This window comes from Solea senegalensis, unplaced genomic scaffold (assembly GCF_019176455.1).
Source record: "Solea senegalensis isolate Sse05_10M unplaced genomic scaffold, IFAPA_SoseM_1 scf7180000015630, whole genome shotgun sequence".
NCBI lineage: Eukaryota > Metazoa > Chordata > Actinopteri > Pleuronectiformes > Soleidae > Solea > Solea senegalensis.
Genome location: NW_025321392.1, coordinates 26736 through 42894, shown reverse-complemented (window position 1 = coordinate 42894; position 16159 = coordinate 26736). Strand labels below are relative to the sequence as shown.

The following is a 16159-nucleotide window of genomic DNA, read 5'->3' as shown; positions in this document are numbered from 1 at the left end:
ACGAGGAAGTCGGTGAATTTTATTTTATGAAAAATGCATCCATTGCATTCGTATTCTCGATAACCTTGGTTTGTTCTGGATTGTGTGTTATTATTAACCTTCCTTGACTTGGACAGTATTTCATTTGGGACCCCTCTGTTCTCTCTGACACCCAAAGCATTATCCTTAACCTTAACCTTAACCACAACTAGTTAGGGCCTAACCTTAACATTAACCTAAGCATCATTCAAATCTTAGCCCTAAACTTGAGAGGAATGAGGAAAGAATGAGGATGAGAATGAAGAACTTTGAAGTATACAGCCTGCTGGAACTTAGAAGAAGGACCCGTTCCTCAGAAATGAGGTTCTACCTCATTAGGACCAGGTTTTGACGACTTCAGAGGACATTACATTTCCTTGCATTCATTTCCTGGAGACTTAAGCCTGTCCCTCACTCGAGGATGATCAAATATGACTTAAGACACAACGAACTTTGTAACTGACTTCCAATGTTTTAATCCTGAGAAACCACAGACTAGACAATCCAGTCAAGAAGCAGGATCACGTTTAATCAAGAGATTTCAGGGAGAAGGTTGTGTTTCAGCAAAGATAAAGACTGTTTATAATTGGTCTTGGTCTCCTCAGTCCCAGAGAATCTATGAAGTCATGATACATCCTTTGATGTCGCCGTCCAGATCAAAGCCACAGGAAGAGGTGTTGCAGCTACTTGGAAACAGAAAAGAGAAAAAGACGACCGAGATGCAGCATCACGTGTGCCGGCTGCCATTCTGCAGAGCATCTAAAGAGCACATGAAGGTCAAAATGCATCCGTCTGCAGAGGAGTCAGAGAGGCAGGCCGATCTGTTTCTCGTCAGAGTGGTCATCCACGTCTTCCAGCAGACCGCCGCGGTCGACAAGCTCTCCGACCAGGAGAAGGTCTTTCACGTCTCCCGTCTGGTGACCCAGACCATCATAGGACTCATGGTCGTCGAGGGCCACGTTCCACACATCACCGAGGCCAAGTCGATGGCCACGAATGTCATCAAAGAGCTGCAGGAGACGTTTGGCGACACGCTGAAGTACAAGCTGCTGGAGCAGAGTCCGGTGGAGTCCGTTATCGTTCCGTGCCTTCAGAGACACGCGGAGAAGATGTTTCAGAAGTCACGTGACCATCCTCAGGAGGTTCACTGCAGAGCCTTATATCTGGGTGTCCTTTTTGCCTTTGTCTTCTTGTCCTTCATAAGCATGGGTCTGTAGGCAAATGTTGTCGTCCATCATCCGTCCATTTTCATCCCCTCATCCTCCACTTGATGGCCATGGAGGAGCTGGAGCCAATCCCAGCTGGCATTGAGTGAACGGCGGTGGAGACACCCTGGACAGGACGCCAATCCACTGTTGTCCACATACACTGTAAAACCTGGCAGCACATGTTAACGTTACTATCAACTTAACTAACCCAACAATAAATACTTGAGCCACTTTGGTCAGTTATCTCTAATTGTTTAAGTTATTACCTTAAATGAGTCAAATCCTGGCATTGTTCCACTCTTATTTTGAAAACCTGTGAAATATCGTCATGAATATCCGTAGTGCCTTTTCATTATAGTTATAGAGGGGCCCCCTCCCCTAATTTCAATGTGAGACCCCTGTAATAAATGTAAGGGAGGTTGGAGAATCAATTCAAAATGATCATTATTATTATTATTATTATTATCTTATAATAAATGATAGTGGGTGTATTTACAGGTATGTAATAGCAAGTCAATCTATTTTTTGAGATGTGAAATCCTGACACCATGTGGTGAAAAGCTGAAATGCATCAAAGGTAGAACAGATTGAAGTCTGCTGAACACGCTGCACTGAGGGTGTTTGATCAGCTCACACTGTAAATGGAACACGACACATGTCGGCACGAGGATGAAAGCGTACAGTCCACGTGTCTGCCACACACACACACACACTGTCGCCCTAATTTCTTTTAATTTAATGAGCTTTTATTCAAACGAAAAAAGCTGTAAACCGTATTTGTTTTGCTTTTTTTTCCGGAAATGAGCAGCAGCCGTAGCATGTGTAAACACGTCTTTATGACGTCGCCTCTGTGATGTGTCCAAGCCGTAACAGGGTTTGTGGAAAAACTCGGGCGTCAGACGCAAAGATCTACGAGTAATTACGGTGCACGCGCGACATGGCAGTCCACGAGACAACTGTGGCATGACGTCACGTGCTGCAGTGCGACAGCTGGTGGTCTGTAGGAGCCCATTAAAAACACAACATATAACATCTAACAAGAACGACGCTTAGATGTGTGCAGTAAGGATGAACATCAGTCAAGTGTTTCCACTCTTCCTTCCTCTGTGGTGCTGCAGCTGCAGACACAGTGACAGGAGACGCAGCAGAGGCAGGAGGCCTGGTGTCTGTCTCTCGGACGCAAGAAATAATACAATAATACAATAATAGAACATTTAACAAGCGTAAAATGTTGTCCCTTCAGTTGAGAACACGTGACGACTGCAGATTCTCCCACAATACAGAAATAAGATGCTGCACTCACATGGCGCTGTGCCTGCTTAACAAAATGTTAAAATAAAAGTCAACTTTAAGTTCATCATATTTTAATAAAATGACCTGATGACACAAAATGAACAGATGCACTGATGACTGTCGATCGTTATCCTAGAAAAAGAACAACTGTCTAAGTGGAACACCTCATGCACGCTTACTAACAGACATAAAAGCAGATGTGAGATTTGCCGTCAGTGCAGACGTCATATTGGTTTGATATTACAGTTTCTGTAGAACTGTCTGGAAACAATGACATACGTGTAGTTACACACACACACACACACACATCACATGAGCTGTTTATCTTTTCACTCCAAACAACTGTATAGGTTACATTTTTGAAAACAACAAAGCCTTTAGGTCACTGTCACAATACTGTAATGACTAATACATTATTCAAACAAAAATATAAAGTAAAAGGAGGTTAATCCATGCATTTATGACTTGATAATAAAAAAGAGAAACTAGCGTTTGCTTGTGAACATCTGTCTTCTGTAACAAGTGATGTGAACAAGGACAAATAAAACACGCTGGTGCTGCTGACTGACTTAAAGGGATAGTTTGGGTTTTTTGACGTTTGGTTTTATAACTTTGTGTCACTTAGTAAACCTCTCACTCGTCACACCAAAGTCCACTTATTTTACTTGTGTGTTTGAAATCCTTTTGCTAATTTTATGTTAACTTGCTAAATCCAAACAAACATAGCAGCAGCTCAAAAAATGATGATTTTCTCTTTGGACTCTAAGTTTTAAAACTTTTGTTGCCATCCAGAAAAGTTAAGTTTTTGTTTTTATAAGTTTAGTGTGTTTTTATTAACTGTTTATCCTCGCGTATGCAGTGTAGTCAGTACCAACTTCAAAAACCTTTACTATCCCTTTAATATAAAACCACTGTTGTGCATTTACATGGTGTTCAGTGCAGAGACGGGCATTTTAACGTGGATATGTAACAGTCAAATTATAGCTTTCGCACAGATGACGCGACGTCAGTGTTCAAACAAACAACTGACAGTAAATGAAAAAATGATGCCCCTCAGTAACAAGTTGCCTGAAGGGGGCGCTGAGATTTACCTCACAGAGCATTAAAAATCAGAAAAGTAACAGACATGAAGGCGGGGGTGTGGGTTTAATGTGTTGTTATCAACAGTAGTATTTGTGTGGCAGGATGCAGCAGAGAGGATTCACCAGCGTTATTGTGTTTGAACACTGTGAACAAGTGGCAACTGTCAAACCCCCATATCATCGCAAGTGAACTGTAGTGGTTCTGGAGTGGGAAGTGGCCTAAACGTGTGAGATGGATCTATAAAAACCAAACTTCTAAAATCATTTTCACACATTCAAAACGTGTAAGTACAGAGGAAACACGCTGAAACATGCTTCAGTGTGGTTAAAAAATAAAACAACATTTATGCTGCGGTCACATCAGACGCGCTGCGCCGTGTTCCAAGTTTACAAACAAAGAAGAGAGTATTAAATACAATCAAATCATAAAATAACACATAAGCCAATCGATGTCAAGATTCCACGGCGTGGCGTCTTTTTGTCATTTGCTCTGCGAGGAGTCAGAGAGGAAGTCGATCCACCTTGTAGTACAAAAACAGTGGTGCAGCGCGTATGTGTTCAGTGTGACCGCAGCATTAAAGCGTGACATCTACGTTAAAGTTGCTGTCGTTACATTTTCCATTTAAAACGGCTCTTTCTGGTAAAAGTGTTCTGCATCCAGACAAACGTTTAGCTCCGTTCAGAGTCTGTCACGTAACCGTTCAGGTATACTAGGCATATACTGTATGTGTAAACAGGAAGTTGATTCTCTCAGATTATTACAAACGAGAGAGAGCATTTCCGAGTTCCGACCACAAATGGAACGCACTGTGATGGCACCAACGAACAACAGGTTAGCCAGATCTCGGACAGCAGCTTTAAACGTCAGAAACAGTAAATGAAGTTGATGTTTTTTTTCAAGAGTGTGTGGTGTGGTACACCTCACACGTCAACACAAGTATGGTAATAAGAGGATCAGAGTAAGGTGTGATTTCAGTGAATGAATTGTTCCGCATTGCTTTGATCACAAGGCTTTGTTTCAACAGCAGCGGGGTCACAGTCGTAGCACTGTGTGAACATGCTTTTTCATTTCTTCTGTGTAATTAAGATTATTATTTTTTTTAGTTCTTGTTAATATTCGTTGCTATTCAAAAAGGTATTAAGAATGTTTGTGTTACCATCTCGTCAAAAAAATAATCACAGCTTAGTTCAAAACGCTATGCATGTGTAAGCCCAGCAGTGTAAAGTGTACTGTGGTCTTTAAGGAGCTAGTCAAGTCTGTTTGCAGTGTGGCTGTATGACACTGTGCACGCATCTGTTGCCGGGCGGATACCAACCTCAGACACGGACACTCAACGCAAGACAAACCATGGTTTTTGGGGGACGCAAGCCAAAACTACCCTCACACCACAGTACATTAAGAAACATTCAAACCGATGGAGGCAGCAGTGGATCAACAACTCCTCTGTGCTGCTGTGGTGTAGAAACAGTTGATTTTCTACAGTTTATGAAGCCAAACAACATCAGTTTACAGGTTGAACTAATTTTTTCACGATACAATATCTACTAACCTACGAATGTCGAGTAAAGGCTAACACCAGACTTCTAAAAATTCATGTAAACATGTTGCTGAAGTTGTCGTAGTTGAAGGGGAGTGTCCGCGTCTGTAGGCGGTCACTGAGTGGGCGGGCACTGCATACGACCACACTTCAAAGAGTTGAAGAACTACCACTAACACTAACAGTGGTTCTATAATCTCAGCTGCCGACAGTGAGGGAGTGGTTTTTATGTAATATCTGTGGCGTCGGGAAGCACACGGACATTTCCTAACACGAGTGCACTCACAGTCACACCAGTATATCACAGTAACATAGAAAGAACGCTGAGATCATTACAGATGAAGAAGATCAGTATGAGGTTGAAAACAAAATAAGATTCCTATCATTTTTCCCAACACATGTAGTGGGAGGTGCTTTGATTCAGAACAGCGCAGCAGGCGTCATGACTCGGGACGGCCGAAAGACTCTCTGCTTTCACAGTCTGTCCATTCTCTGACAGCAAAGGACACTGACGGGTGCATCCATCACGACAAGAAGATCCCTTTATCTTGTTGCTAACAAGTCCTTCACAAGGGCTGTGGTACAACACTAAATGTTTTTCAAATCATATGATCGAGCAAAAAAAAAGGTCCGATGGGGGCGTTTCCATCTCATTTCGAAAGGATATTTAGTTCCTTTTGTACATAGTTGTCACTTCTGTATTTCAGTCTTTGTTTCCTTTCCTTTTTTAAAAAAAAGAATGCAGAAAACAACCATACGTCTTTTCATTTCATCACCATTGTTTAAGAGAGGCGGCGGCGGCGAGAGGGAGGGAGGGGGTCACTGTTCGCTGTATGCAGGTCAGTAGTTCCTCAGGCCTCGGAGCTCATGGAGGTCCGTGTTGGACTGGGGGGCAGACGAGCGGCTGCGCTGTGCTCTGTGCGGAAACTGTAATCATACTGAAAGAGGGACAGCCACATCATATTTGTGAGATCATGCACGAGATCACACTTTCTTCACATCATCTGCTCTGTGTCTCCGGCGATTTGGACAAACAAGATGGTGTCAGTTAAGGTAAATGGTCAAAGTTAAGGCAGTAATGTAACGTGCTGTTAAACACCCCTAAGTAAGAACAACTCTGACCTCTGGTGGACACTGTGTGTAACAGGAAATTCATCATGCCACAGTCACTGTGAACCAGCCTGAGACACCGGTGCCATTTTACTAACTTAAACCTGACGACATCTGTTTACTCACCTCTTTCTCAACCTCAGCCAGTGACTTAATGGTGATGCCCATCAGATCCACCTGCTGCAGCTGAACATAGAACAACAGTGATGGTTGGTTAGTGATGTAAATAGGTTCAACCAATAAGTTAGCCAATTATTTCCTTTAAATCTAATACTGCTAAACATGTTGTATCTGTGCTGCTCTTACAGAATATCAACCAGCAGCCAGGCAGTAAAACTGACTGACCGCTTTTTAACATTAAATTGAACAATATAGATTGTACCGTGGAATACGTTGTGAAGATATAGTGCAAAAATAAAAGTGCTGAACAAATTCCACTAAACTTATTTTTGGCCCCAAATTGTCCCCTTAGACAGCATTGGTCATTGTCTCTGTGTGTGTGTGTGTGTGTGTGTGCACTTTAGCTTATGAACGGTGTTGTGTGTTGTGACGCGCAGGGTAGAGGGTGTTACGCTAAAAAAAGTTTAGTTTAACAATCATCAATTCATTAGTTCACGAAGTGTTCGGAAATCTATACATGCAGGTATATGTTGAGTTAGCATGGATTTCTTACTTGACTAGTCAATAATCGCTATATTGACTAGATATTTATTTAAAATCGTTCAGCCCCAATAAGAACCTGACTTGATAAGCACAATCAGTGTTAAAACTGGACATGCAAATGAAACCTAACCCTAGTGCACTATAAATCGCCTCCTGTCTCCAAGTCTTGCTCTCCTTGCAGCCAGACCTCTTAAAATGTGTGTATCATATCATAGGTCACGACCTCCCACGCCTTCATTTCAAAAAACAAAGGCTTAAAAATGAAAAGACTTATACTGAGGAGCGTTAACTTACATCAGAGGCGCAGGCAAACTTCTCGGAGATCATGAAAGGCACGCCGTCCATTGCTAAAAGAGGACAGAAAAATATGTGTCTGTTACATAAATGTGTGGCAGAAAAACATTCATTTTAAAACTCAGCACTCATAGTCAAGTGACAACAGCATTTTCACCATGACACAAGACAGTGGTTTTGTTATATATATTAAGTATTTTCTGTCCTGGGGTCTTTATTGGCATGTTTGACAAGCTGTAGCAGGAATAGCGTGTCACTCTTTCCAACTTTGGCTTTACACCATGGTCAAGCAAGTAGCTATCGCTGCTAAGATAACCCGCCAGGCTAGAATAATGACCATATGTGAATATAGACAGAGTGTTGGTAACAGACAGTGAGGTCTGTGATGAATTACACAAAACTAGTGTGTTCCTATCAGCAAAATCAGCGGCGTTGTGGTAGAGAACAAGGATTAGACACAGCACAACAGAACTCACAGTGGACGGAAGAGAGATTAAAAGAAAGACAGAAACAAAGTGATGCTGACCTGAGATAGCATACAAGTTGGAGTTCTGGTGCTCGTAGTCTGGTCTGGTGGTGTTTTTCCCTCTGAAACTGGCCGGGAGTGTCATGGAAATATGTCTTGGGAATAAAAGAACAAAACAATATCAAACATCTGCTTAATTCAACACAGTCTGATTGTACAAGTCCAGTGATGTGTGACTTCAAAAAACCCTGCCAGGATTAAATCTGATTATTTGAAGTGTGGTTGTAGGAGGTACTGACACAGATAACTCTAAATTGCCCTAAAAACATAGCTGCTTGCCAGCTACCAGTGTTACTTTCTGCACCAAATTCTATTAGGACAATTAGTGATTTTACGTCACATCAATATTTGAATATTAGACTATTAATACTATCGAATATATGACTAGCTTAGACTTCAGTGTTAAAAATACGTTGAATTTACCTCAATCTTACAAACAAGACGGCACTAGACCAGCAGTTCCTGTTTAATGCTTGAAAAAGAGAGGCAACCATACTGTTATCGCGAATCTTGTGTTATGTGGCTAAAATCTTTTTCTCTTTGCATCCCCACTGGTAGCCATTCCTTAAGTGAGGGCAACTGTCCGTGTCCCGAGTGGTTCCAGGTGACGGCGTAACACCTAATACAACTATGCTTCAAAAAAAACACCTGAATTATTAGTTTCACTAGAAAATTACGCTGCAAAATTTCGATGGACTGCTTGTCAGGTGCAGGACTGGAGCTGGTAAAGGAGTGTCGGTGGAGTAACATTTGGGTGGACTGAACCTTTAAAACCCGACGTATTTGCACAAATGAATGTTTTTGTGGAATCAACCTTCAAAACTTAAAAAGAGAGAGGCTGACTTTTGCAGCTGGTTGCACACGCCCCCTCCCTGATGAGAGGGAATAATAAGAATAAACGCAAACAACAGGACGCTTGCTTAGCAATGCAAATCAATGTGTGCTCCATTGAGCAGACACTCTCTTGGCTGAGCAGCAGATAGCAGTAAACTTAAATGAGAGGAAGAGGAGCAGAGAGGAATGGACGATGGGGCAGGAAACAGCTGTGTCCTCCAGGGTGTTGTCTCTTTATCATACCTCTTCTGCTGTTACATTCACCCAAGCGAAACAGCTTTAAGAAATATGGTACAGTATCAACTATGCACTTCCAAAAACGCATTCTTTCTGTCAATAGTGCAGCAAATGGATCTCTCATCCTAACAAACTTCACGGTGCATTTCCATTATCTTGGAACGATGATCAAGGACTGTGGACATCCGTTTTCCTTAATTCAGGACTGAGCAGAGAGTTACAGACGATTAACAAGAACATACTTGAGCATGGGAGCAGCTGGGACTGGGGCTGAGCTGGAGGACGAGTTCACATTCTGGATGTTGTTTGTGGTGGGTGTGTGCGTGGAATCCTGGGTCCGAGGAACGTTGCCCATGCGATACCAGATTCCCATGTTGTTGAGCTCCCTGTCATACAAGTTAAGAATCATTAAGAAGCGAGACATCAGACAGACAATGAAGAATACTGGACTGTATTCAGTATAATGTGAAGCACATCCACATGGGGCTGATCATGCAGAGATGTATTGGAGTTGGAGCTGTGCAGTGTCCTGAGGAATGAAGGCTGGACATGCTTCTCTGGAGTTGCATGTGAACAAAAGCTTTCAGTGTACATTCTGTGTAAAATTCTACATCTTGGCTGTACGGTGCATGGACACCAACATTTTCGCACAATGAGATAGCAGACAAAGTCATTGTATTCAATTCAATTCCCAGATATTTACCCTATAAAGGTGTACTGTGGAGGGGCCTGCTTGGAGCGCCCCAGGATGCGAATGTCACAAATGGCTGCTTCTGTGGAGTCCCGTGGAATAAACTTGATGCAGAGTCGTCTCTTCCTGAAGGCCTGCTCCTCTGTGAGACACAAGACACATCAGTCGGCTCTTTCTCTACAATATTGCGAGTCAAGTGTTGCCATCAGTGCCATTATCTCGACTTGATAACTTACGAGTGTCAACAGTCTCCTGGATTGGGATGAAACCTACAGGCAGGGTGTCTTTTATGTCTATCAGCTTCATGTCCACCAGTACGTTGCCTAAATGGCTCTGGAGAGAAAGCAATAGAGGGTAAGGGGGCAAATGACAGAGTGAGTGTAGCAAGCTTAAAGATTTTTTGAAGTGTGGATATATGACACATCAACATATTCATCATTGACTTCACCGTGAGCACAACTGTGGTCCGATACAGTGGCTCGCCCTAACCAAAAACATCACTGTTAGTGACTGTAAGTAGACTTGTCGAGTTTAGTCTAGGATCATTGGTTTTATGTCATGATAACTTGTACTCTACATGGTGCCATGACTGATATAATGTTACACACTAAGGCCTTATTGTCAAATTTAAATAACTTCTCAACAATATGAGTGTGACGATAACCAGTCGATTGGAAAATAACTGTAAAAAGAAGAGAAGACATAGAGAGTCATGTAGCTCTGTGTTGCTGTGAACGTCCAGCAATCTGTTGTTAAGGTCACTAATTCTGCTCAGACCGTCAACGACATTATCAAACATGGAAGACAACACCTTTGTAGTAAGATGTGACCTGCTTGGCATTTCCTGGTGTGGTTCCAGTACACTCATTAAATGCTTAAATCCAGGGTTTTCAGCTACTAAATAAAGTCATATGTCTGGGGATTCTGGCGTTGTTTTGATCCCCTAGAAAATATAATATTAATATCATAATAACAATAACTCTCTTTATGCCAGCCTTTTGATAAGTGGTTAAAATCAGTTTTTGGCAGCCATGTTTTCATTCAGGAAGTCAATGTTGACTGTGTTAGTATCTCATACAACCACAACACATGACAATCACTTTAAACTCTCTGCCAAAGCATCAATTAAAATGCTGTATGTTTATTAAAAATAAAAAAGAGCTGATAGGTGAGGTGAGTTTACTTACATTTTCTTTAGAGAAGACCCGAGTGAAACAGAGGTAGCGGGTCACCTTGGATTTAAAAAGGCCATCTTTCCAAAGGTCAGCATCCAGGCCGTCTGTTGTTGTGGAGACCTAAAAGCGGGCAGGAAATGAGAGGTTATCAAACTCTGACAATAATATGTCCCCACTAACTAAAAAACTACTAACGTCTTGTGGTGTGACATGACACACAGGACTAATATTTTGGTTGGTTTTGTCACCATCTTATCTACTAATCTTTTAAATCTATGTATTTTGTTGTCGTCACAACTTGATCGGTGATTAGCATAATCTGCAAGTAGCAGTTCTGCTGAAAAACACAAAGTAAGCGTAGGCACATACTATGTTATGTTTGAGGACTGGTCAAAGATTTCTTGGAGAAAAATAATTGTACAAAATGATTATAGTACTTATATAGTATAGAAATTGCTAATTATTTGGTATTAAGTCCTCTGTTTTGTTCATTGACTTTACCCAACACTAGGGCTGAGCAATAATTCAAGAACAGTCCATATTGTGATATAACTCCTCAGTATTAATATAAGAAAGGTTTAATACTATACATGTCGGGGATGGGCATGACTATTTGATTATTCACTTGAAAACAAATGTTTTATCAATGATTGCATTTATAAAAACAAATCTTTCAACTACCTACTTTGTGGCACAACTACTATAACAAGGTGGCAGCAGGAGCAAACATTTAGCTAATGGACTTCATGTTTATTTGCAGAAGCAATGACGTTTACAGGGTTTCTTGAATGCATCTTTAAACTGATCTAAGCTTAAAATTGTAGATCCCAGTGGAGGTGATGCAATTTACCCTATATTACTTTCACTAGCACTCATGCACTGTAGTTTAGTTTTTAAAATGCCCATTCCTAGTAGATCTCAATATAATGTTTATGTTCTGTGCATAAACATTATATTGAGATAGTGTTGTTTTCTGTCTGAATCTTAAAACCACAATGAACTGGTTTCTTCAACTTTCCCTCAGACGCAAAACAATAATCATCAATACTTTTAAAATTGGGATATTTGGCCATATCACCCAGTCCCACTTACCACATCATATCCTGTGGGTGCCCTGTTCCTGGAGGCTACTACGCCCACTCCAGTGATTGGATCCATGGGCATATCTGGCAAAGCTTCAGAAAGATCCCTGACCTCTGGCATCTTTACAGACATCTGCAACAAAAAGGTACAATGAGAGCTGGACTTCAGAAACTAGGCTAAACATGAAAAAACTGGAGAATGTTATGGTGTTATGGTTAGTGCTGGACAGTATACCGGTTCATACCAAGAACTGGTATTTATTTATTTTAATGATAATAACTTTTTGCTTACCGCAAGACCAATATATTAAAAACAGAAAGTGGCGCAGCAAAACACTGTTCGATAGGGGACCCTTTTTACTGCTGCACCACACATGCTAAGGGCTTAGCTGAAGGAGTGACTGTGGTAGTAATTGCAGGAATGATCAAATTACTCCACCACCTTAGCAGAAAATACAAACAAGAATGTATGCGTAAACAGATGACGAACACTCGGGTGCACCGTGTGCGCACACACACACACACACTAATGATAGTGTTGATAGTTGATAGTCAACTCATGACATGCTGACACAATCTACAGTACTCGTAAAAATGATGGCTAATGACACTGCAAAAATACTATTTATAGTCAACAGACACTTCTGTTTAGGTTTAGAAAGACTTGAAGCATAACTTAGTATACTGTCAGTTAGTTAATTGTACGCCACTTACCAGTTGAATAAGTGTCAACTGATCATCTGTTCATCCTGATACTGAATACCTGTTGATTACTAGAGATTCAACAGTAAACTATCAAAAATAATAATGATTCCCTTCTCTCTCCCTCTCTGACATTTTGGGGTGCACGTGAGAGCAGAGTGCATTCATGTGCCAGGACTAGCAGCCTCCTGCGTAGCATCTCCTTGACGACCACAGTCCAGTGAAAGAGCCTTGACACAAAGAGAGGAAATAAAACTCCGTAGTAACAGACGGCTGAATCAACAGTTCTTTCTGTGTGTCTCAAGCCAACGAAAGATGAGAGCTGAGCTTTTGACCCAGGGGGCTGCAGACCAATGAGCTGATACTCTTGATATTATTTTTATATCCAGAGACACCATTAGAATACACCAACTAATTACAAGAATTTAACAGAGCAGATAATCCTAAAGTCTGTCTTGAAGCAGTGAAGTGGTAGAATTTATTCTACTCTCTTTTTCAATGTTGGTTCAGGTTGTATCCAGGTTATTTTTCTTTTTCGTTTAGTAAAATGACAGATTACTAGACACAAATTCTTCCCATAATTTAACTTCAATAAGAGGACCCAGGACACTGGTTTTGTCGGCAGTTGTTTTCTTAAAGAAAACACTAAATAATAACAACGGTGAAAAGTAAAAGCAAGCAATTTTTTTCAGGAACCCAAAGACAAAATGAAAAATAAAGTGTTGACGGAAGTTTTCGTTGTGGCCTTAAAAGAAAAAACAAAAAAAACTAGTGCAGTGGTTCTTAAAGTTTTTATACCAAACACCACCTGAGAATATATTGAACTCTCGAAGTAACACCATTATCACAAATGTTAAAATACAGTGGTGTAAATGCGCAGAGCAAAGACAGCTATGGACTTTTCACAAGAGGCAGATTTATTCCCACAAATGTGTTCTCCAGAATACAGAATTCAAGTTCACTCATCTATTTTTAGTAGCAAATGCCAGTGAAATGCTTGCACCTTCAAAAACACAGCAGCCTTGATAAAAGCCAAAGAAAGCTTCAGTGGGTTTCATTTACATCATAATCTTCAAATTTGCTTGTTTTTTTGTAAACGTATAGCTTATCTGATGGCACAGCAGAAACATGTCTGCTACAGTAAGTCAGCATTATTATTTATCATTACTATTCAGTGCCCTGTGTTGGACTGGCAAACTGTCCGCTTATCCCCCTATGTCTGATAAGATTGTCACAGCTCCCCCGTGACACTCCTGTGGAGGATAAAGCGTTAGAAGATGGATGGATGGATTACTATTCAGTTTCATCACAAGTTGAAAACACTGATTTTCTCTATGGACTTTGGCAACACTTTGGGTAGGCAGTGACGCTAGCAGGGTTTGGCCAACAGAAGTCAGACAATGGAGCTTTAATTCATTTTATTAGTCACAGTGGAGCTACAATTGTATATAGAGGGCAATAAGACTACTGCCCTTGTCTCAGTATAAAAGCACTACTGGGAAATTGATTTATATAATGTATTCACACCTCCTCTAAACAGGGTGGCGATACACCCAATTTCAACGTATTAGCACCATTCCAAATCTTCCTACAATCCCTTAACATTACATTACATTACATGTCGTTTATCAGACGCTTTTAACCAACGTGACTTACAATGAAATTGAGTACAATCAGCCAGGGGTGGAGACGAGTTTGCGAGCATGCGAGTCTTTCGCACACTGGGCACTGGTCTTAACCACTCAGCCACTGAGCCTTAAGCTCATTGAGCATAAAGTTAGTCTCCTCGTCAGCACAAAAAAAATTCACCATCACTTCGACTGTTGTCTTATTTGTCTGTTTATCAGTTTCTTCTGTTATTTTGGGTTTAAAGTCGGGAGTGGGGTGTGCACATAGCATCCAAGCCAGCTTGAGTCTGACAAAAGGTATACAAGCAGTAGAAGTTTGACTGTGTGTGTTAGTCTGACTTTGAGAAATTTGGCACAATTTCAGTTGAACTAATGCATTTATATGCATTACCAAGTCCAGTTTTGGTAAGACTAACACAACAATTAGTTTTTTCTAATGTCATTTAAACTTGCAGAATGATCTCTGAAAAATCAATTGGCAGATCAGCAAAATCGATCACTCGCCATTATCTTTGAATGGTGGCCCATACAACATACAAATATACAAATTAGTAGCAACTGTAACACTTTCACCGATCGTGGTGGTGTGGTTGTTGTGGTCTTCCTCTTCCTTTTGATTTGTTTTGTTTCTGGCACGTTTGTAGCATCACATTTAACACACAGGTGATGCGGGGGTCAACAAATGCCACAGTCTAGTCAAATGGTAACTGTGTTAACCACATTTATTTTGCAAATGGGTTAAATGGCAAGTATACTTGGTTCAATGGTGCACACAGTCTGAACTACGTGTCAGTACCTCATGCAACCACATATTGAAAACCACTTCCACTAATATTAAAAGCTCTCACGAGGTCTCTTTTGCCCTCGGACAATTTGAGTAATTAAAAAACAGCATCAGGTGCAGCAGGTCAGTTTTCAGCATCAGAGAAAGCATTGCGACATCGGCACCGTTATTTTGGCGGTTGCTGGCTGAGGGATCTAACGTCTAATAATTTAGACCTTCAGATTCCCTTTTGTTTTATACTAAACGCTAGTCAAACTAACATACGCCGAATTCACCACACCCATAAACTAAGACTTTAACAAAGGTCACATACGGCTTCACTGCGAAAACATCTGTAGGGAGGAAGATGTACATTAAATGTGACCAGTTTGGCGTGTTGGCTTTATAACAGGCAAAGCCATGAGCATAACATTGACAGAGATGGTCTAATAAGCTAACCCGTTAACCTTACACACGTCAAGTAATTAAGCGATTTCTTAGTGTCGGTCACTTTTATTCTATTAATGTTTATTAGCTGTGGCTAACAGTGGCTGTAGCAGTGGATAACATTGCTATACGACACAGCTACCAACCTAGCCCGGTAACGTGCTAGCAAAGCCCACACATCAGCTGAGAATGTACGGGTCATACTTGCTTGGCTGTTTCCGAACAGAATGGCTTACAAACATTATCCATCATGCCATTTGATGGCGTAGGCTTTATGACCAAGTCATTATATTATCAAACTGTTCAAGACAAAAGCACCATTGTGTGCCACATTGACGCTTACAGAGACGCAGATTCTGCAGTAGCCGCTAATGCTAACCAATATGCTAACCAGTTAAGTTGTCCTCACCTAGCGACGTTAACGCTTGAATTGGACCAGTCTTCGTTTGTTTTGATGTCGAGTTGTCCTGTCTCGATGCTTTTTAAAGCGTCAGGGAGAAGCGCATTTTTTCGAGACTCCTACCAGTCCGAAACATGAGCCGACGGCGAAGTGTTGGCATAGTGCTCCGGCAGCCCGAATGTTGTTAATGGAGCTGTGGGACAGGAATAGGGGTGTGATCGGCTCACAACCAGAGGAGTCCCCACTCCTTAATAACCGTGACTTAATGGCTACGTTCACATTCAGGGAAGTTAACTAATATGTTTTTCAGTTGATGTAACAGAGATCTGATTTTTGTCACGCTGTGTGGGCACAGAAGTCCGACGAGTCAATTTCAATTTTCATACGTCATACATACGTACCTTGAAACTTAAATCACTTCAGCTTTAGTTCAGATTCCAGTCACATTGTAGATCAGCGGTTTCTGAG

At 41.2% G+C, this 16159-nt stretch overlaps 1 protein-coding gene across 1 annotated transcript; it reads right to left on the bottom strand.

The window, feature by feature from the left end:
* Positions 1–2573: 2573 nt before the first annotated feature.
* On the bottom strand, positions 2574–16051 carry mvb12ba (multivesicular body subunit 12Ba). The gene is made up of 10 exons (XM_044017583.1): positions 15701–16051; positions 11762–11884; positions 10682–10789; positions 9731–9827; positions 9507–9636; positions 9046–9189; positions 7733–7827; positions 7207–7259; positions 6376–6435; positions 2574–6077 (listed from the first exon to the last, which is right to left on the bottom strand). Exons 2-10 carry the CDS (start codon positions 11882–11884, stop codon positions 5991–5993), a joined length of 897 nt encoding a protein of 298 aa, XP_043873518.1. The 5' UTR covers positions 15701–16051; the 3' UTR covers positions 2574–5990.
* Between the last annotated feature and the right edge of the window lie 108 nt (positions 16052–16159).